The sequence below is a fragment of the Neofelis nebulosa genome, chromosome 6 (genome assembly GCF_028018385.1).
Source record: "Neofelis nebulosa isolate mNeoNeb1 chromosome 6, mNeoNeb1.pri, whole genome shotgun sequence".
NCBI classification, from domain to species: Eukaryota; Metazoa; Chordata; class Mammalia; order Carnivora; family Felidae; genus Neofelis; species Neofelis nebulosa.
The window spans coordinates 125,850,605-125,873,609 of record NC_080787.1 but is presented as its reverse complement, the minus strand read 5'-3'; the positions used below and the strand labels follow the sequence as shown (position 1 = coordinate 125,873,609).

The 23,005-nt window shown below is 35.2% G+C and overlaps 1 protein-coding gene across 10 annotated transcripts in view; it reads left to right on the top strand.

The window, feature by feature from the left end:
* The window catches only part of AHI1 (Abelson helper integration site 1), a 212,238-nt gene that overhangs the window by 110,010 nt on the left and 79,223 nt on the right, over positions 1 to 23,005 (top strand). For all 10 annotated transcript variants that reach the window (XR_009263326.1, XR_009263327.1, XM_058735365.1 and 7 more), the window contains one exon: positions 17,484 to 17,539. Coding sequence is in view for 8 of the 10 variants with exons in the window: in XM_058735365.1 (XP_058591348.1) it covers positions 17,484 to 17,539 (56 nt within the window). In the remaining 2 variants the exon portion in view is untranslated. The remainder of the gene's footprint in view (positions 1 to 17,483; positions 17,540 to 23,005) is intronic.

The following is a 23,005-nucleotide window of genomic DNA, read 5'->3' as shown; positions in this document are numbered from 1 at the left end:
ATCTCTAGGCATACTGGTTAAAACATTTCCATGACACGGGGCGCCTGGGTGGCGCAGTCGGTTAAGCGTCCGACTTCAGCCAGGTCACGATCTCGCGGTCCGTGAGTTCGAGCCCCGCGTCAGGCTCTGGGCCGATGGCTCAGAGCCTGGAGCCTGTTTCCGATTCTGTGTCTCCCTCTCTCTCTGCCCCTCCCCCGTTCATGCTCTGTCTCTCTCTGTCCCAAAAATAAATAAAAAACGTTAAAAAAAAAAAAAAACATTTCCATGACAAAGGTGGTTTTTATCATGTAGTTCTAAAGTAGGAGAGCTGGAAATTTTCATCTTTATCAGAACATAATTTACATCATGATGAAAGTAGTGAATATTTCTGATTTACTGCTGTGCCTCCAGGGAAAAATGAAACTGTCAGTAATCAATTCACTCAAAAGTGAGGATTATTGAAAGAATTACAACTTTATATGGCTGCACCCGGCAAGGGGAAAAGGGCAGATTATAAAACAGATAAATTATTTTTGGCCAGGAGTAACTTTATTTTTTACATAGCTTGAGAATAAGGCTACGTTTAATGTTATTTAACATCATAAGATGCGTTTTACTATATTTATAATCTCACACTGAAATTGACAGTTTTTCAGGGCACCTGGGTGGCGCAGTCGGTTAAGCGTCCGACTTCAGCCAGGTCACGATCTCGCGGTCCGTGAGTTCGAGCCCCGCGTCGGGCTCCGGGCTGATGGCTCGGAGCCTGGAGCCTGTTTCCGATTCTGTGTCTCCCTCTCTCTCTGCCCCTCCCCCGTTCATGCTCTGTCTCGCTCTGTCCCAAATAAATAAATAAATAAATAAATAAATAAATAAATAAATAAATAAGCGTTGAAAAAAAAATTTTTTTTAAAAAGAAATTGACAGTTTTTCCATTTCTAAGGCAGTAAGGCATACAAAATGATATTATTATAGGGTATATTTTCATGTATGTAGGTTTTAAAGTAGATTTTTTCATAACTTTTTTTTCTGATAATAAACTTAAGGCATGGTTTTGAAGGGAAAATGAGTATTCCACAATTTTGACATCTTTCAATTGCTAGATACCATTTAGTTTTTCAGTATTCTAGTCAATATATTTCAAGATGTTGACCACATCTCTGTTAAGGAAAAATATTTTTAATTCATGTTGAAAATAAAAAGTCAAATAATACTCCATGTTAATCCAGTTTACTCATTCCTTCCATTGATGTACCTGCACATATTTCACATCCCTTCATTTCAATCTTTATGTTCTGTGATTCTGTGAAAAGTGATTAAATTTAAAAACGAGTAATCATTTTTTATTTATGTATTTTGCTGAGGGTGGGCACTGCTTAGAACCAAGGAAGCAGTTCCGATGTTTACTCCCTTGGTCAAGGGGGGGAAATGAAATACCATTTAGAGCGTAAAAATAATAATTTTTGTTTCCTTTGTAAATTCCAGCATCCCAGAGTAACTTTTTAAAAAATTAAGTCTATGACAAGACATAATTCAGTTTTTAAACATTTTAGTTTCTGTCTACCAAAGGCTCTAGAAATTTAGAGGAAGACTGGAAATTTGGAGGAAGAGGACTATTTAAATTGTTTTCATTCACTCTTACTCAGTTAGGTTATGCTTTATAAGACTATATTCAGAATAGTCCTAAGGTTTCTCTCAGACTAGCCTAAGTGCATACTTTTGAATTTTGTGGTTTAGTCAGTTTGGTCTGGATAGTGAACATTCTATGATATCATAGAATTTACTGGTAATGTTTTCTGGAAATGAATATCCATCACTTATTGAAAATATCAACTAACGATGGAAATTAGGTTTAGGAACTGGTCCTTCTGGTAATGATAGAGATGTCTAGATAATGTTGATTTGTATTTTCCAGAATTTTAAATGTGTGTTTTCAGGAAGCTTTTTCCTTGAATGAAAAGTGAATGAAAATGTAAAGAATCACTCTTTGTGTTGTTCTTAGTCAGCAACTTGCCTCCAAGTCTGAGAGCAAGGTTGATGACAAATATGGCAACTTAAGAAATGACTAGATGGAGTGACTGGTCGTATTTTAAAAATAATTTAAGAGGCTTTTACATTGTAAACGTTCAGTAAGTAAAAAGTAGAACATTGTCCTAATGTTCTAATTTCAGGCAATTTACTTTTTTTCTCAACTTTCTCCTCTGAAAAATATTCAACTATAATTTCATAAAGAGTAAAAATTGAGAATGTTTTTTGACTAGTATCCATCTTTTTTTTTTTTTTAATGTTTATTTATTTCTGAGACAGAGCATGAACGGGGGAGGGTCAGAGAGAGAGGGAGACTCAGAATCTGAAACAGGCCCAAGGCTCCGAGCAGTCAGCACAGAGCCCAATGTGGGGCTCGAACTCACAGACCGCGAGATCATGACCCGAGCCGAAGTCGGACGCTTAACCGACTGAGCCACCCAGGCGCCCCTAGTATCCATCTTTTTGAACAGAACCAGAAATACTGTATTTTAGTAGAAATACCCTAACAGAACCTGTTAGTTTAAAAAAATAAAAAACTTTTGTATACTTTATCAAAAATTAATTCATACAGTTCATCAACAATTGTTTTTGGAGAACTTACTGTGTGACAGGGACTGTGCCAAACCCTGGGAGAACTGGAAGATAAAGGACTGCCCTCACAGTCCTCAGAATAATGGGGTTAGGTTCAACAGCAGATAAGCATAAAACACTAAGGGCATACAGACATGAAACAGTCTGCTCAAACACATTATCCTTGTGAAATGCACTTAGTTTCATGGCTCTGCTTAGAATTGTGTGTCTTCTATTCAATATAAAACAGTATTGTCTATCTAAAACTTCTTGCAACGGTAGTTTAGAACTAGGAATTTGAATTTTGATGCTGACCTTTTATAAGGCCAGTGTATCACAAGTCATGTAATAACCTCCATTACTGTACTATATCCTTCAAATCTGCCTCCTAAGGGTGTTCTGGGAATAAATGAGTGAATATTTATAAAACACTCCAGGTTCTTTTCTTTCCTACGAATATGTGTGAGTGACTGTGTGTGTGTGTGTGTGTGTGTGTGTGTGTGTGTGTGTGTTGTCTACACCTGACTTCTTTTTGAAAAGAGTCAAGTCACATCTCACAGCTACTAAGCTCTGTCGAAGCAGTGTAGCAGATGTTTTATTTTGGCCAATTCAGAGTCAACCAAATGTGAAGTGTTTTCATTTGGTGCAGGGATAGGGGTCTCTTGTGTTTCTTTTTTTCCTTATTTCCACTTGTGTAGTAACGTTATGAGGCTTGATACTTAATGTCTTCTCAGTCTTTTAATCTGTATATTTTCAAGTGATGATTTAACATTAACAACTAATGTTAAAGGCAGTTATAAATGCACAGTATAACAGGCAAATTAATTTAATATTCATTAAACTTTTATAGGGAAAAAGTTGATATAGCAACATCTTTTTTTTTAATAACATCTCTTTGCCTTGAGTTATGGAAAATGTCTTCTAAATCATCATGCTTGTGTTTGGAATCTTAGCATATTACCTCTCCCTAGTACTTAAATTATTTGTTTTATAGATAGACCTGAGAATGTGACTTCTCACCTTCCTACATTCTCGATAGCATAACAGTGTAATAGATGAAAATACTTTTTCCATTAATTCTTTTCTCATTTTAACTTTTTTTTTGGAGTCTTTTGGTCTTAATTCTAAAGGATGTTTAATTCTTTCACATGCAGATACTGGGAATGCAGCATTCATTCGTACATTCAGTAAATACCCCATGGGTACTTACTTTATCCCAGGCACTATTATAGGTGGTATGTGAATGTGTAAGTGAACAAAACAGGTAAAAATCCATATCCTTGTTCAGCTTACCTTCCAGTGAGAGAAGGAGACAATAAGCAAATAAATACAGAATAAATAACAAGCAAAGGAGGGAAGGGGGTTAAAGTGAACTAGGAAGTGAGGTTATATTGCTGTTTTAAATAGGGTGGTCAAGAAAAAAAATGTCACAAGGAAGCTGACAGTTGAGCAAAATTTTGAAGAAAGAAAGCCATGTCGTCTGGGAGAATAGCATCCCTAACCAAGGTCTCAAGTCAGAGATGTGTGTGGTGTGGTTCTTTTGAAGAACAAAGAGACCAGTATGGCTAGAGTAAAGGGAACGAGGGGAAAAGTAGAAGACGGTGAGGCCAGAGAGGTAGCAGGGGGCCATATTGCACAGAATCTTGTGTAAATGAAGTGCAGAACACTGCCTGTTCCCTGGTGCTGGCAGTATTCACAAGAGACATCTTTTTTTAGTTTCTTTTAATATTTATTTATTTTTGAGAGAGGGAGTGAGCACAGGTGAGGGAGAGTGAGGGACGCGGGACAGAGGATCTGAAGCGGGCTCCATTCTGACAGCAGAGAACCTGATGCAGGGCTCCAACTCAAAAAGCAAACCATGAGATCGTGACCTGAGCTGAAGTAGGACACTTAACCAACTGAGCCACACAGGCACCTGAGATATATTTTTAAATGGGAGAGGTACGTGGAATCTTACAGTTTGATACTCTCTAAATAAGAAAAATGAACAGAATGTACTGGAGTGTATATATGATGTAGTTACAAATCCTTAAGAGAAGGCACTATTTAATTGTTATCAGATGAGAAAACTAATAATCATAAAAGGTGTTAGTGCATTCCAGCTAGGAAAGTCAGTTAAAAGGTGATTTTTAACAATCGAGGTGGGAAAATGGGACTGAAGTAAGAAGATAAAGATGTTTAGGGGTGCCTGGGTGGCTCAGTGAGTTAAGTGTCCAACTTCAGCTCAGGTCTGATCTCACTATTCATGAGTTCAAACGCCACATCGGGCACTGTGCTGATAGGTCGAAGCCTGGAGCCTGCTTCAGATGATTTGCGTCTCCCTCTCTCTCTCTCTGACTCTCTCCCGCTCACACTCTGTGTGTGTGTCTCTCTCAAGAATAAACATTAAAAAAAAATTTTTTTTTTAAGAAAATAGAGATGTTTAAATCATTAAATGTTCGAGATGTGGAATGTGAGTGGTAAGGAATAGAGAATTTGAGGGTAACTATGACTTGTAATTTTGGTGAATAAGTAGATGGCAATCCATTAACAAAAATAGGGAGATCTCTAGAAATACTGGGGAAAAAGGTAATGAATTATGTTTCTGATATATTATTGAGTTTGTGATGCCTGGAAGACATTCAGAGCAAGGTATTAGTAGCTTGCTTATTCATTTGGACCGCATTTATTAAATATCCTTCTATGAGTCAGGCCCTGTCCTAGGAACTAGACTGCATACTTTGAAATGTGGGCTTGGAGGGGCACCTGGCTGGCTCAGTCGGTGGAGCGAGTGACTCTTGAACTCAGGGTTGTGGGTTCGAGTCCCACATTGGGTGTGGAGATTTCTTAAAAATAAAATCTTAAAAAATTTTTGAACTATGGGCTTGGAACATAAGTAAAAATTAAGGAGTCAGTGGCCTATGTGTAGTCTTGATGTCCACAGGAGTTAATGAGATAAGCTGAAAGAGGCTATTAAATGAAAAGAGACCAAGAGACCAAGAGCCATTAGGATGATTCCGAAATAGATAGCTTGGATGTTCACTAACCAGAAGACAGAAAAGGAAAAAAATGAGGAAAGCAGGCAATTGCATGAAGCTTCTTTTGGTGCTATATGTTTGTTTGTTTTTTTAATTCTTCACTGCAATAATAAATTTGAAAGAAAAAATGCCTGAATTATGATAGTTTACATTTTATCCTTTTTGTTGCTGTACTTATGGTTTTCAAGATTCTGTAGTATGACTGCTAAAATATTATTAGTCGTAAAGACTTACAGATACTAAATTATATTTAAAGGATTTTACACACACAGAATTGTAGTATTTTGGCTTTGTCTATATAATAAATATGTGACATAATTATATTAGAAATATATCCTTACTATTCTCAGATTGAATATGTAGAAATATGCATGTCACAAAGGGTATGATTTGAACAGACCTTAACCTCCTGTTAAGAGTTTACTGAGGATGTTTGTCACATACTAAAAATTGTATGCAGTTTTTGGTAGTAAATAACTACTGTAGAATTTTAAGTGTTGGTTAGGACAGTTAAATTATTTGGGCATCAGTTTACACGTTAGAGATATGCTAACATTATATTCTCAGTGGATCAGTGAATTTAATTTTTTATTCGTAGTTGGGAATAAATAGCACAGATTATTAAAGACTGAAGGATCTTCCCAACAGGTGTGAGGCTTAAACTGAAGCACAGAAAGACTATGATGGCAGGGCTGTAACCAAGAGCCGTATTGTCTGGTTGATGCCGTCCACACTGTAGAGTTACTCTCTTTTCCCTGCTTGTTTTGTACTTTTCCAGAAGCATTACCAGTCTCAGTTTACCAGTCTCAAATGTTAGGGACCCCTTACCCTCCTTTCCAGTGTTTTACCTACTCATTCGTGTTTACATACCCTTGATCATACCCTTGATGAGTAGGTCACTACCTATTTCCATAACTAACACAGGAAAAAGCCTACTGATTTGTGGTTTTGTGTATTCACTGTGCTTTACCTCTGTGGTCTGTGTAGATATCCAAACTTTGTAGACTCGGGGCCCTCAGCCTTTGACGTTTCTGAGTGTGGGATGGTTTTTTTCCTCTAATGTATGAAAAGTAAATTGTTCAAAGAATGTTCCCTTTCTGTAATCTGAAATACGTATCCAGTAAATAAAGGGCTTCCCATGCCATCCTGAAAAAGTCCAATATAAAAAATAAATGTTAACATTTTACTAGGCTAGATGAGGAAAAGTCATTTTAGGATTTGCATTTATTAAAAATTTATTTTAGATGAATATTTAGAAAAATACGTAGAATATGGGATGACTGTACCAATGGAGAATCTGCAGCCTGTTTTGCTGCAAGATGTTTTTAACTCTCATTTTCTGTATATGTGTTTTCAGTCATTCAGCAGGCATTTATTAAATATGAACTGTATGACACATGGAACTAAGCAAGTTTTCATAAACATAGCGAGTTTATGTTATGATAGAGGATTGTACAGGCATGCTAAGGGAGGGAAGAGCTGGAGGGAGGTATATGAATCAGAGTGCGGTCTGAAGAAGAATATCACAGACCATTTCCTAGAGAACACATTGTTTGACCTGAGCTTTAAAGGATGTCTAGGAAATAATTCAGCTTAGAAGGAGGTGTCAGAAATGGAGAAAGCTTAGGTACATTCTGCTTAAAGAGCAGCTGGGGGAATGGCAAGGGTGAATGACGGGGGATGGTTAGTGAGCCAGGCAGTAGCTACGTCCTGAATAGCTTTGTGTGCCATTTTTAGTTAAGCAGTTGAGTTAAACACTCGAGAAGCATGATTTTTATCCTAAAGACTATGCTATAGAAGAAGAGGATAACAATTTTTCCTTAGAATAGCCACTCTGGCAGTGTGGGATGTCATTGGAAAGCCCAAGTCAGGGGGGTTGGTTAGGAATCTATTCCAGTTATCCAAATGAGGAGAAACAGTCCAAGTTAAGTAATGGGATAGAGAGGAGGGGGCAGGGTTTATATATATGTACATGGGTATGTATGCCATCTGAACCCACACAGATGTATATGTATGTATGGGCATAGTTTTTAATAAAAATATTTTTATGGTATGATAAATTTAATTATTTTTTACCTCAGGTTGTATGAAGCAAGCCATTAAGTTTTCTAAAGCAGAACTCATTATTAGACTATCTGACCCTTCATACATATATTTAATTATAATGCTTCCTTTAGTTCTACATGTATTTGAGGGCTATTGAAAAAATATACAAATATACGCTATTTTAAACATCAAAATAAACATTCTGATTGTGTGTGTGTGTGTGTGTGTGTGTGTGTGTGTGTATATGTATATGTGTGTATGTGTGTGTGTATATATATATATATATATATATATATATATTTCAAACATACATAGTATGCCAGATGCAATTTGACGTATTTTTTCCTATAGTTAATTAATTCTCCCATCAACCTATGAGATACATATTGTTTTCCCTGTACTGAATGAGGAAATGGAGACACAGAGTGGAGAAATAATTTGCCCAAGGTCACATAGCTAATCACTGCCAGAGCTGGTCTTCCGAAACATACAGAGTAGTTCCAGAGTCAGGATTATTATGGATAAATATTATTATTTAAATTGTCCTTTGAAATGTTTTTTTTTCTAATTGTAAAGGAGCAAAAACTAATAATAGAGAATTATAGATAACTGATACCTCTGATTTGGGACAGGGATTTGCCATGAAAATTATTTCTCAATAAACAGATTTATTGAGTGAAGCTACCAATATGTAAACTATAAATACATATTGTAGTAGCTTTTTATTCATTTGTGCATTCATTTTGGAGCTTTTTCTTATTTTTAGGAAGACACTCCATTAAATTCAGAGTTGGGAGAAGCGTTTTCATTGACTGTTTTTAAATAATGCTGAGAAATTTTTTCAGTGAGAACCTAAGCCCTGTTTACTCTGCTTACGTGGAAGATTTAGCAATATTCAAAACCATTGACTATTTGCTTGCCTGCTGTATGATCATTACATGTCTAATAAGGGTCTATAGTCCTTTCCCCAAGTATATTTTGAAGTTGTTTAATACCACAAAAAAGTTGGAAACAAGATAAAATAAAACGAAATTTGCACCCTTTGCATCTTCCCTTCAAAACCTTCATTCAAATATCTGTTAAGAATAAGGATATTCTCTATATAATCATGGTACCATTATCACAAGGAAAATTAACAATGATTCCATAATATCAAATAAACAGTTCATATTCACATTTTCTTAATTATATCTAAAGTATCTTAAGCAGTTTTTTGTTTGCATGCTTATTTGTCCAGCATCCAATCCAGAGTCACACTTATATTGGTTGCTATGTCATTTTAGTCTCATTTAATCTCTGTTAATCTACTCCTTTGTTGTTGTTGTTTTTCATGACATGGACTTTTTTGAAGAGTCTGACTGAGCCAGTTGTCCGGTAGAATATCCAGTGTTTTGTTTTTATCTATTTCACTGTGATTAGATTCAGGTTAAACTGTTTTGGCAAGAACACTATAATGTGTATTTTTCTGCATCACGTCAGAAGACATGGAATGTCAGGGTGTTCCATGACTTGTGTTGCTAAATTTAATCCTTGATTAACTTGGTGAACACTAGATCTCTCTGTTGTAAAGGTAAACTTTTCCCTTTGTAATTGCTGAGTGGGTATTCTGTGGGCTGATACTTTGAGACCATGTGAATACCCTGTTCCCCAACAGCCTTACTCAGCGGTTTCAGCAGCCACTGATGATCCTTACTTGAAATAACTATTAACAGTGGTTGGTTTCTAACATTATTATTGCTTCTACATTTATTGGCTGGTGTTCAGTCCAGAGGCGCATTTCCTTTTCTTCTTGCCTGTCTCTTTTGAGTATTGTGAATTTTTTTCATTCACTTTGTTATGCTTCTTCACTGTCATTTTCTTTGTGTTGCTGAAACTGTTCCCTAATTTAGGAAAGAGGAGCCCCTTCATGTCCACTCCTGTGTCCTTTGATACGAACCAGGTAGCTCAGAGTACGTGCTGCTTGCAGTGTCCTAGGTTCATCCTGTATTTGCCCTGCCCCAAAGCTGGAATCAGTCAATTCTCCAAGGAGTCCTGGTACTAGTTTGTGGATAATGGAATTTAGAAACTAAAATTTGGGGCTGAGTACACTCATTGCTGTTGGGATATCATTGCTTCTAAGACTTTTTTTCACTGGACCTATCTAGGAAATCAAGTCTTAAAAGCTCAATGGATTCATACTGTGACTTCCAATTTAAATTTTAAATCACCCGTATTATATATTTGTATATTTTTGCTTTCCATATAGGGAAACTTGTCATCTGTCAGTAATGTAGGCTGCAAATATTTTCTCCAAGTTTTATATTTGGCTTTTGATTTTGTAGCACAAAATTTGAAGAAAGCTTTTCTCACTGGGTTTGTAAAGAAATTCACTATGGTTTTTCTTCTGATATTGGTATAGCTTCATTTTTAGCATTTAAATATGACCCATTAAGAATTTCTTTTCCTGGTATATGGTGTGAGGTATGGATCAGTTCTTTTTCAAAACGTACATTGCATCCCAACACCATGTATTAAAAAGTATCTCTTCCTCTTCACATGTAATTTCCATATGTAATTGGATCCTTTTCTGAACATTTTAATATATTCTACTGGTCTACAGGTCTATTCATGTGTCATTACCACATTGTTTTAATTGCAGAGACTTTTTATAATATATATTGATCTTCAGTAGTGTTTATTTCCCCTCATTGCTCTTTTTATTCCCCAGGATTTTTCTAGGTGTTCTTGCATATACTTCTGTATGAATTTTAGAGTCAACTTGTACTGGGGCAAAAAACTTTTTTTATTGAAATCACACTAAATTCATATATTATGTTGGAGGGAATTGGCCTTTATATAATGTTACATGTTCTTGTTGCAGAATAAGGGGTGTCTGTTTGTTCAGGGCTACTTTTATGTCTTTTAGAAGTATTTTAACATTCATATTGTTTTGTACATTTCTTGTATTTATTCAGGTATTTTATCTTTTATTTTGCTCTTATAAATGAGGTATTCTTTGTCATATATCTTCTAACTAGTTTGAATATGTAAAGGATATTGATATATTGTGCTAACTTTCTGATGTATTGTTATTGATTATGTTACTTTTAGCAGTGATTCTTTTGAATTTTCTAGTTATAAAATTATATTATCTGAAAAACAGTTTTACTTCTTTTCTAGTTCTTAAGAATGTTTGCAAGCTCTGCACAACTTTTACATTAAATTTGCCTTGAAAGAACACTACCTTCTAAAACTATTTTACTGGAATGTAATATATTTTATTTCATTTTTTCCTAGTCAAAAGTAATCAAAGCATAATTCTTTCTGCCTTATATAGAGATTCATGATTTCCAAAACTCAAAAAGGATGCATAGTTATATTGTTACATGAAGTGAATGGCTCCTAAAAAGGGGTCATGAAAGGGAGAATCAGGGTTCTCTTGTCCCTAGCACAGTGCCTTGTGCTTAGTGGGTAGTCCATAAACATTTGGTGATGATACATAATATTGCTGTATATATATTCTGACTTTAGAATTTGGCACATATTCCTGCCTTTTTTGCTTTTGCAAGAAATTTCATTATCTTGTTTTTTTTTTCCTTTGATCGTGGTCTTGAGTTGAAGGTGTGTGGACTCTAGGGAAACTATAAAATATATAATTCCGCTGTTTGAGTCAGTCAAGTACAGTGGGGTAAATGTCATGCTCTAGTTTTCTACAAAATAAAATACCTAACCATCTCCCAAAAAGCGTGAAATGTTTTCCATTATCTTCTCTAGAATGTGTAATATCTGGAAAATTAGGAAAATTTTAAAGTAACACACTTTAGTTTTATAGTAAGTTTAGATACATTACCAAAGAAAGTAGTAAATTAATATTTTTGAAAGCAGTCCTAGAAGATTAACTCAAACATTCTGATAACTAATGCACACAGGTAAATATGTATTATAGCACATGAACTCAGTGGATATGGCATAGTTTCCATTTATTCATTTCAAGAGTTGAGGGTCTTCTGGGTTTTAAGCATTTGGACTAGGCACTCTAGATGCAAAGATGAATAAACTCAGGGCCTTGCCACAGGAGTCAAACACGCCAATGGGTCTGAAGGGTTTGTGACTCATACACATAGGTTTCAGTCATGGTACTGCTGCTCATTGGTTGTGTGACTTTGGGAATGCTACCCATCTTCCGATTTACTTTCTAGAAGCCACTACTGTTCCCTTCCTTTAAAATAGAGTTATCTTTGTTGCTTGTTAATTAATATCTTAAAATTCTTAATAGTTGAGTTTTGTTTGTTTCGTTACGTTTTAATTTAAATTTTTTTTTTTAACGTTTATTTATTTTTGAGACAGAGAGAGACAGAGCATGAATGGGGGAGGGTCAGAGAGAGAGGGAGACACAGAATCCGTAACAGGCTCCAGGCTCTGAGCGGTCAGCACAGAGCCCGACGTTACGTTTTAATTTAAAAGACCCTCTCATTCTTCCTTTGTCATCAGTGGCACTACCAGTTCTAGAAAGTTATTTGGTCATGTTCAGGTTACTGAAACTCCTTATGAGAGTTGATAGTTTTCTTTGCATGCTCATGGTTTGTGGTCCCAACTATACTGATAGAGGTCTGAGCTATGGCAAAACACGAAAACACCCACCTGCTGAGGCACAGGGGTGAGCTCCTCCTCTCAAGTCTCATCAGTTGCAAGTTACAGTCCTCTCCCAGTGGCTGGGCCTGGAACCAGACTCCTCCAGCTGTGTAGGTTCCTTTGCATGCAGGCCCTTTTAGATCCACTGTGGTGCATAGGCTCTGCCAAGCTCTTGATACACTAAAAACATTAAACTGACAAATATAGCCAGTTACCCAGAGCATTTATTATAACTTCTGCAGGCTGAGAGACCTCAGTGAACTCTTTAAAAAAAACACTTTTTGCCTATACTTTTGGAAGAGACCGGCTTTCCCTGCACATGTCCTTGCTTAGTACCAAGGAGAACAGAGCCCTCCCGCACCTGCCCCTACCCCCATTCCTGACACATTGGCATTGAGATACCAGGAAAAAAACTTGATCTTCTGATATACTCTGTAGGGTTTGCCATCCTGTTTGCTTTCATCCTTTAGGCCTCTAGAAAGAAACTAAGCTAAACTGTATGATTTCAAGTTTTAAAAGCATTAGACAAAGTGAAACGAAGATGCTTCCTTAGAAGATTAAGTACATTGGTTATCATAAAGATAAAAATTTTGAAGGTAAAATAAAGTGAACTGCTAAATTTACAGAAGTAACAAAATTTCTTTGAGCAGTTGATAAAACTCTGCCCATTAAAGGGCTTATCAAGTCCCAAGAAAGGTTAATTATAGCCAAGACACAATTTGTTATACCCTAGTGAAATTTCTGATTTTCCAGATACAGGGAAAATTTCACAAGCCTGTACATAAAGGAACAGGTTCTTTACCTTAGGAAGAGAGTTGAATGTAAAAGTCTCGAAATCTGGCTGATAGTGGAATAACCTGTTCAGACAACTAAGATAAAGGATTTCTTATCCAAAAATCCATTACTCAGATTTAGAGGGAGGAACTGATCTTATTTTTAGATATTTAATAAGTAGATGTACTGAGATTAAAGCAACAGCCCAAGTCCAACCCAGGCTAACTCCTGATTTGAATACAAAGATCCACCCTTCACCATAGCTTTCAAGAAGAAGAAAGAGTGAGCCCTTTCTGGGGAAGCATGCTTTCTGTCTCATTCTCTACCAATTAATATCTAATAGGTCTAACCTTCAGTCAGAAATATGAAGCATGTGAATAAGCAGGAATAGGTGACCCATAATCAAGAAAAAGAACAATCAGTAGAAGGATTGGAATTTGTAGACAAGAACTTTGAAATAACTTTTATACATATGTTAAATAATTTTTGAAGAAACATGGGTATGATGAATAATTTCAGCAGAGAAATGGAAACCATAAAAAATGAAATAAGTGGAAATTCTACATCTAAAGAGTATAATAGATAAAATGAAAAGTTCATTAAGTGAGCCTAATTGCTGATAGTATACATTGAAAGAAAGAATCCTTGAACTCAAGGACATAACAATAAAAATCACCCAAATCGAAGCACGGGGTAGGGGAGGGAAATACAGAGCATCAGACCTGTGTGACTATATCAAATCATCTAAACATGTATAAATGGAATTCCAGAAGGAAAATAGAGAAATAGGGTGAAGAACTAATAGGCCAAGAATTTTCCACCTCTAATAAAAGAAAATAACGTAGAAGATATAAAAAGTTTAGCAAACCCCAAGAATATATATAAATGAAACCTCACCTAGGTACATTTTAAATAAACTGAAGAAAATGAAACCTAAAGAAAAGATCACAAAAGCAGCCAAAGGAAAAAATGCATGACATTCAGAGAATAATAGTAAGAATTGATGGCTTTGTTCTCGTAAGAAACAATGGTATAAAATCAGTAAAGTGCTAAAAGACAATGGCTATCAACCTAGATTTCAATATCCAGCAAAATTAGCCTTCGTACATGAATGCCTGCTAAAGTCTTTACAGAAAAAAAAAAAAAAAAAAACAGTCATCCACAGATTTACACCATGAGAGATTCAACAAAGAGTTCATCAGTCTAAAGGGAAATGATCTCAGATGAAAACTTGGATCTGCAGGAAGGAATGAAAACACTGGAAAGGATCAGTATATGTGTAAATATAAAAAGCTGATTTTTCATTCTTAAATACCACTGACTGTTTAAAACAGTATCCAGACAAAATGTTGTGGGGTTTATAACATGTGGAGGTAAAATATAACAATAGCATAAAGGGTGGAAGGGTAGATGGAGTAATACTGCTTTGAGATATTTATATTGTTAGTAAAGTATAAAATCATAATTCAGGGTACACTGTAATAAATTAGAGATATATATTGCAATCTCTAGCCACTAAAAAAAAAATAAAGATGTGTAGCCATTGGGGATATAAAATGGAATAGTCAAAGTATTTGATTATTTCAAAAGAGTATGGAGAAAAGAGAAAGGAACATAACTAGATGCAACAAAATAGCAAGATGGCAGACTTAAACACAGCCATATCAGTAATTGCATTAAATGTAAATAAACATCAAGAAGCAGAGATTGTCAGACTGGATAATCTAGTGGTAAATATCTGTTGACATACTGAGTTTTTTATTTGGTAGATTAATTTATTCAACAGATGTAATATTAAGTTCATTGTGAGGTATTTGGATTTTTAAAACCATAATAAGTTGGACCTTTTAACCGTATTACTGCATGATTAATATATTTAGTGAACAAAAATTTAATTTAGAATAAGTACAAACAAGTGTAGTTTCATTTTTTTAAATTGTTTCCCCAAAAGTTAAGTGCATTAGTTAGCCTCCAGAGAAACAGAACCAGTAGAATGTGTACATAGAGCGATTTATTTTGAGGAATTGGTTTACACGATTATGCAGGCCGGCTGGTACAAAACCTCCAAGGTCAGTTGATAGCCTGGAGACCCAGGGAAGAGTTATAGTTCAAGTCCAAAAGCAGTCTGTTGGCAAAATTTTTTCTCTTTCAGGGGAAGTCATTCTTTTTCTTAAGACCTTCGACCAACTGGATGAAACCCTCTCACATTATGGAGAGCAATCTCCTTTACTCAGAGCCTGTTGATTTAAGTGTTCATCTTATCTGAAACATACCTTCACAGAAACATCTGGAATGTTTGACCAGATATGCAGGACTGTGGCCTAGCCAAGCTGACACACAAAAATAACCAGCATAGCAATCTATTTATTAGGAGCTTTCACTTATTATCATACCTTAATGAAAGTGAAATAACATACAAATGGAGACTTTTTTGGTAAAATGTACTTAAAATAGTAAGCTGTTTGGGAACATTTTTTCTTAAGCTTATTTTGTGTATATTCATTACTGAAAGCTTGAACAAACGTGTATTAATTGTATTTCCAAATCGTATTATTTCAATTGGCAATCTAAATTTAAAACTAAGGTTATATCTTTGGATAACCCACTTTAAAAATTTTTAGTTTCCACCACCTACTTATCCTGAAATTGAAACTGTAAAATACGTAGCTGTTGTTTCTTTGTAATTGTATAAGCTGAAGATGTAGATTTAGTTTTTATTTTCAACATCTTGAAGTTACTTTCTTATTGGATAAGAACTTTAAAATTAGTAATCAGCCTAGGTCAGTTTTATAGCTGTCAGGTTACAATAGTGAGACCACACATGTAAGATTTTGCTAACTCTTGATTAAAAGCCTGTGTCATGCCAGACTGTTCTCAGTGGATGCAGCCAGAGAGGGTTGTGGGGAGTGTGGGCGCTGGGGAAGTGGGGATTTCACCATTTGTTCTATATACTTCAGTATTACTAAAATCTACCAGTAAGAGTCAGCATTATCTGAACATTTTCTAATATGTTTACTTGGGGTTTTTAAAAATTTTTTATTCAAGACCAGTGTTACTCTATGAATAAAAAATGTCTTTGCATAAAAATTACTTTAAAGATTTTGTTATTATTCTTAAGACAAAACTTTTAATTTGCTCTGTAGTATTTTTTCAAATACAGAGTATTTGTATTTCAAATTTGTATTTCAAATACTCTGTATATGAAAAAATACTCTAGTATTTCTATATACTAGATAGAGTATTTTTTTAAATGCTCTGTTTTACTCGAGTCTTGAGGTCAGAAATTATAATTTAGCCTTTATAATTCATCTTTTATCCCTGATACCAAATAGCCACTCAGTAAATATTAGTTGATTGTATAAAGTAGTATACTGCTTTATACTTCATTGGCTAATTATAGCTGAATTTTTAAAATGAAACCAAAAAAAATTTTTAATCGTGTTTCATGGTACTTTGTTCATTTTTAAATATTATTTCACAGTGATAAAAAGTGATTGTTTTATGATGCTCTCACATAATCCCTTATCATACTTGAAGAAGAATGAGTTAAATGACTGTAAATGGGAGGAGCTATTGTTTCAATCAGAAATTGTGCTAATTGCTCCTAACAATACTTGTAGTTCTTACTTCTAAGCAGCCTTGCATGTGAAAGCCTGTATCGTTATTTGAAGGAACTAGAACTATTCTAATGTCCTAACTCACCTGTTGGTTTGCTGATGGACAGAGATTATAAAGTAAATGAGACCCACACCTGTGTTCATTTTTAACCTGAGCTAGACTTTGAACCAGTATCTTTATAGATGAGATGCAATGTGTTATATCCTTAAAAGCTGTTTATTACAAAGAAATGCAGGAGAGGACATTCGGAACAAAAAGATAAATCCACACATGATAAAAGGATTTTTCTCAAGTTTAGCAGTCAATATTATCATTTTAAAGGAGAGAATCAGGGGGAACTTTTTTTTTCAGACACTCCATGGTGATTGAATAAATAGAATATGACATAGTAGGAAGTCAAGTGATCAAAGAGAAATTCAAGTAGATTTATTTATTCTTTATGAGAAAATAAGGAAGTGATTCCTTTTATAGCCTTTGTGATATTTCTTTATGCAAACTTGATGACCTCAAGTCAGAAATAAAAATTTAATGGAAGAACTGCAGCAGAGTGGAGATAATGGTATAATTTTTGAGCCAAGAGCAGGATATGGACACATCTTAGACTATTGCTAAACACCTCTTGAATGGGAAAATTGGCTCAGCTCACTTTGAGTTGGGTCTTAGTTAGCTAAACTCTCCAACTGTTTCTGACCAAAGAATTCATGATAGAACTTTAAAGGATCCTGCCATTCAAATGAGACTTTTTTCCTTATGAGCTATAGGAGTCACCTCTTACTGAGATAAATGTTTTCACAATAAAATGGGTAGGTATAATCAAATATCTACCATCTTTTCTTTGCACAGGAATTATCAACATAGAAAGAAAGCCTTGTAACCATCATGTAGATACAGCACCAACGGTAAGACGGTCTATTTCTGCATTGTTAACACTGATAAGCTACAGAATGGTCCTGGTTATAGGACACAAAATGCCATTGTAGAAAAGTCTTGTGACCTCCCTTTTGCCAAAAATTACATCCCTTCAAGAAAATTAACCTCATGTTTTCTAACTTAATGAGGAAAACATACTAACTTTTGCCAATATTTGGGAAACTAAGATATGGTATCATTTTTGCAGATACTTGTTTATGTTACTATTATAAATAGAATGATTTTTAATTTAAAAATATTTTAGATTTTTAATAAGTTAATATAAATCTTCACACATTTATTTACACTTTTTAAAATGAGTTTTATTTCGTGCACTAGCATCATTATTTAGAGTGAATATTTTTTAATAGTAAAAGCAGGCCATCGTGTTTCGTTTCTCTTATGAATCACTATGCTTTATTATTAGAGAAGTGAAAACTTTTATCCCTCTTCTATTACTACCAGACAACAAAAGGCATTTAACAATTATAATACCTATTTACTATGTTAAAGATAACCGTATAAGATAATGTAGAAGGAAAACAATTAAATTTCCCTTCTATTCTCTAAATATAATATTTGAATGAAATATGTATCAGTGGCCAATTCCCACTTGAAAGATTCATAAAATAATACAGCCTAAAATATATCTTATTCTTCACTGAGCATAATCTTGTTTCTCTTATCGTTCCTGTGTATTAAGTCTTTTAGATACTCCATACAGTTCATCATTTCCTGTTAGAAAGATTTGGTAATGCCTTTTTTATGAAAATAAAGGCAATATTAAACTATGTTTGAATTTTATTGATAATATTTTCCTCACTGGCAGGTTGCCTCCATTTTCCATTTGTAATAAATTCATATGATCGAGCCAGCCTGTTTGATAACTTACTGTGTGGGGCTCTGGAAAAGTGATGTTTGAGGAATTAAGCACCACTGTAATCTTAAAAGTACTAGGCTATTGTGTGTGTTGCAGTTAAACTTTAGTAAGTATGCTAAAGTAGTAGTCATAACAAGTACACTGTATTCTGTAATATTTAAAAAATGCAGACTAGCAATTATGGAAAATAATTTATTTTCTCTCAGGTGTAGGTCTTAAAAGTTGAGGTGTCTGAGGTGGGGTTTGAACCCTTTACTCCTTGAGGAGAAACTCCAGTTTTACTTTTTCTCCCGGTTGTGGGTCACTGCACTGGGGTGGGGGTTTATGGCAAGGTTGTATCTTAGGCTCTCCTACATGCTTCGATGTGGTTTTCTTCTTGTTTGCCTGTGGGGTAGTCCTCATTCAGCCAGCCTTTTGGTTTTTTAAGAGGAAATTGTTCCACATGTAGCTACAGACTTAGTGTGTCAGTGGGAGGAGGTAAGTTGAGGCTCTTCCTGTGTTACCATCTTGAACTGGAACCCCTTAATGTATTTGAAAAAGATACTTACTGGATTATTTTACATACTTTTGAAATTCAGTTTATTCCTATAGGCTTTCCTACAGCAGCTGTGTTTCCATTTCTGGTTCTGTTGGGGGTTTTTTTGGTACATTCTAGAACTCAGAAAAGTGTAACCTAACAGTTTTTTTGTTTTACTCTGTAAGCTGATTGTAGATTTCCATCTTAACTAAATGATGAAATAATAGAACTGACTTCTCATGAAATCATGAGAAATAATGGCATTAATGTTTACAGTAATGCCCTAACAGTCTCAGAATGACTCCAAAGAACCAAACAAAATCTAATACATAAGGGTTTAGGTTTTGTTGGTCTTTTTTTATGTTTTTTTCAGTTGGGTTATTAAATTATAGTCCTAATATATTAATAACATTTCTGATCTATAAAGCTGTAAGTTTTAATATATTTGGTTTATACAGGCACACCCCAAACATGCATTGGTTCTCCAAGCCCTCACTTGAGCCAGGCTGCATTTTGGTATGTTTTTCTGAGCTCCTTCAGTCTCTTTACTACAAACTCCGTAGTTTACTAGTTTACTTAGTTTACTACTGCCCCCTCATTCCCAAAAAGTCCTCTACCTTGCTGACAGTTAACTTTGGCCTTTTGCCCATAACCTCTAAATAGAATCACAAGTCTGTTCATTACCCAGTGTCTTCTGGTCCCCAGGAGAGGAAAAGTCTGATTTTCACGGAAATAGTGTTACCTAATTTCCATCCTTTGTATGTGTGTGCCCTTGTTTTCCTTAAAGAGTTTAAGAGAAGAAAATATTTAGAGATAAAAGAAATAGGAAAAAGTCTGTCTGAAAACTTTAAGAAAGTAGAGTATTTGTAAGTTCAAACCTGGTACTACTCTAGCCCAAAAAGGAGAGATACTCTGGGGTCCTGAGAAAAGATAAGAAGGCGGTGGACCAGGGTTTTAGAATGGCTGAGGCCAGGTCCCTGAGTGACTTCCTGGACCTCGTTCCTAACCACCAGCCTCCAGGTCACCTCTCTGTATGTTATCACCTCCACTTTCCTGTTGCTCCGAGAACCACCACAGATGGTTTGGGTCCCAGAGAGTGCTAGATGCTAATTACAGCAGTTCAGCAGGTGAGGGAAATGAGACTTTTTCAGTCCTCTCTCAAAAACTGTGTTTCTTGACATTCCAAATCGGAATGAACTTTTCAGTAAATCTGTGGTTATGGAGGAGAGTTTGATCCTATAGTGTTCTAATGTGATGCGGTGTCCTTTAAGTATAGGTTAGCCTGAAAACAAAACCACCTCTTTGTTGTGTTCTCTCCCACTCTCTTTTGAACTGTCTTGTTTCTTTTTGTTGTTGTTGTTCATTTAACACATGAGCTTTAATTTTTTTGTTTGGAATTTTTTTCTTTCTGACATTAAATAACACCCTGTGTGTTTTTGAGATGCCTTCAATAGAAGTAAAACAGAATATCCCCACATGGCATGATCTCCTCCTTCAAAGAGAATCAAACCTCACTACTCACTTTTTTTTTTTGCATTTTGAGCTCTTAATTTTGTTCATATCCAACAGTATATTTTCAAGCTATTTTTTTCCAGAAATATAACGTGAGAGGTATATTATCTGAGTATCTGAGTCTGCGTATTTTAAAATATCTCAGTTGTTGGGGCGCCTGGGTGGCTCAGTCGGTTGGGCGGCCGACTTCGGCTCAGGTCACGATCTCGCGGTCCGTGAGTTCGAGCCCCGCGTCGGGCTCTGGGCTGACAGCTCAGAGCCCGGAGCCTGTTTCGGATTCTGTGTCTCCCTCTCTCTCTGACCCTCCCCCGTTCATGCTCTGTCTCTCCCTGTCTCAAAAATAAATAAAACATTAAAAAAAAAATTTTTTAAAAAAAAAAAAAAAAAAAAAAATATCTCAGTTGTCTTTGAATAAGAGTTTGCTAGGGTTTTTAATTATTTGGACATAAACTTTTCCCCTCAGAACATTATGGAAATTGATCCTCTTTTGCTTTCTGGTATTTAGTGTTTTGGGTGAGACATTGGACATCAGCCTAACAGTTCTTTTGTGAAGGTAGCCTGTTTTACCTACTCATGTATTCCAGATTTTCTTTTGTTTTCTTTATACCTGATGTCCTAGTTCAGATTTGATGGTTAAATGTGTGGCTTTCTTTTTGTCCTGAATGGTAGTCACTCAAACACTTTACTATTATAGGAAAAGCAAATAAGACATTAGACAGTCATGATATTAGATTACATGAAGATAATTAGATCATGCCACTTTAAGAACGAGTTGCTGTTAAGGATAATATCAGACTCAGATTAATCAGAGGTCATTGTCTGAACCCGAAAAGGCAGGTGTAAAAGTTAGTTAATAGTTAAGTAAGCACAGGCTTGAGTCTCATATTCACTTTAAATGAAGGACTCATTTGTAAATCAGAGAAAAATCACAACTAGCATAAGGAAGTCTCTGTAAATCTTTGGTCTTATTGAGATTATTACAAACCTGCCCATAACCTGCCATATGCATAGAACTTCCCATAGCTTTGTATGTTTTCTTTTGGAATTAAAACACGATAAGCCATGCTGAATATGTACAGAATTTTTAGTGATTTGAGAAGAATTGTTTTTGACTCTCTTCTAGCGAAAACTGGTATGTTAAAAATTCAGACATCAGCATGGCCTATTGAATTGATTGCTGATTTTTATAAAGCTCCTGCATTCCAAACCTGTAACACTAGTTAATACTACTCCTTTCTTCCTCTTTTATTCAGTGATCCCACAATCCGCATTAATGAGAACAAATTTTCTTTTAACAAATGGATTTTCTGGCAGTGTATATAATTACAGCTTGCATCAGCCACAACGGGTTGAAACAAAATCCAGGCTATCTCATTAAGATTATACCAGTTATGGGATACTTTTGCCATCCATCTAAATATTTCATTAATTATTAGAAATTAAAATATCCTAGTCTGATTAGAAATTTATTCATTCATTATTCTTCATTTTGTAAGTTGAATTTAACAAACTTTTAATTTATCCATTCTGCAGTTATACCTCTAGGTTTTCTCAGGGCTTGATTGACAAGTTTTTGTCATGTAATGTTTCATCAGTAGTAAATTTTAATGTTTTACAGTATTTTACTATTCTGGAAAAATATCTGAGATGTTCATGATGTTGCTTGCCATTTGCACTAAACTTATTCGTAAAGGTGTTGATGTGAATCCTACAAATTAAAATTTATTCTGAGACTCTTTTGGATTCTATGATAATCTGTCTTTATTCTACAACATTTTTTTTTAAGTTTTTCTGACAGAAGGAAAGAGAGCATGAGTGGGGGAGGGGCACAGAGAGAGGGAGAGAGAGACTTCCAAGGCTGCACACTGTCAGTGCAGAACCTGAGGCAGGGCTCAGTCTCATGAGCTATGAGATCATGACCTGAGCTGAAACCAGGAGTTGGATGCTCAACGAACTGAGCCACCCGGGTGCCCCTCTGTGACACTTTAAGTTGTCTTTGTTGTTAGGTTTGTGTCATTGTTTAGCCCACTGTGTAAGTTCACAAGATTGCTATCTATTCTATTATTACACACAAGTATACTATGCCTTATACATATATTTATGTAAAATTTGTCTTTCACATTTTAACATAGTATTTGGGGCTGTGTATTTATGGATAAATACAGAAGTTCAAGTGAAGTGCTTCTTTTGATCTGAAGAAAGCACTTTCTTTTTTTCCAATCTGTAGAATTTTCCAGGAATTCATAGTATGCAAACTGGGGTGAATGTGCCCCTATAAAACTCATAAAATAAAACCATGGCCAATCTCTTCCTGTAGGTAATTGCAGGGTGGAGAGGGAACCGATAAACTATAAGCATTTATAACTTGTCATAAAAGAATCTGTTTCACTTATCAATAAAGTAGCAATTCAGAGTAGTCCTGTTGAAATTCGAATACAAATGCAAAATAGGTTTTCCTTTAAGATCACTTGTGAGTTGTCCATAATATAACAATTTCATTAAGTATTGTAGATGTTAGTTGTTTTTCCACATGTTGTAAATTATGAT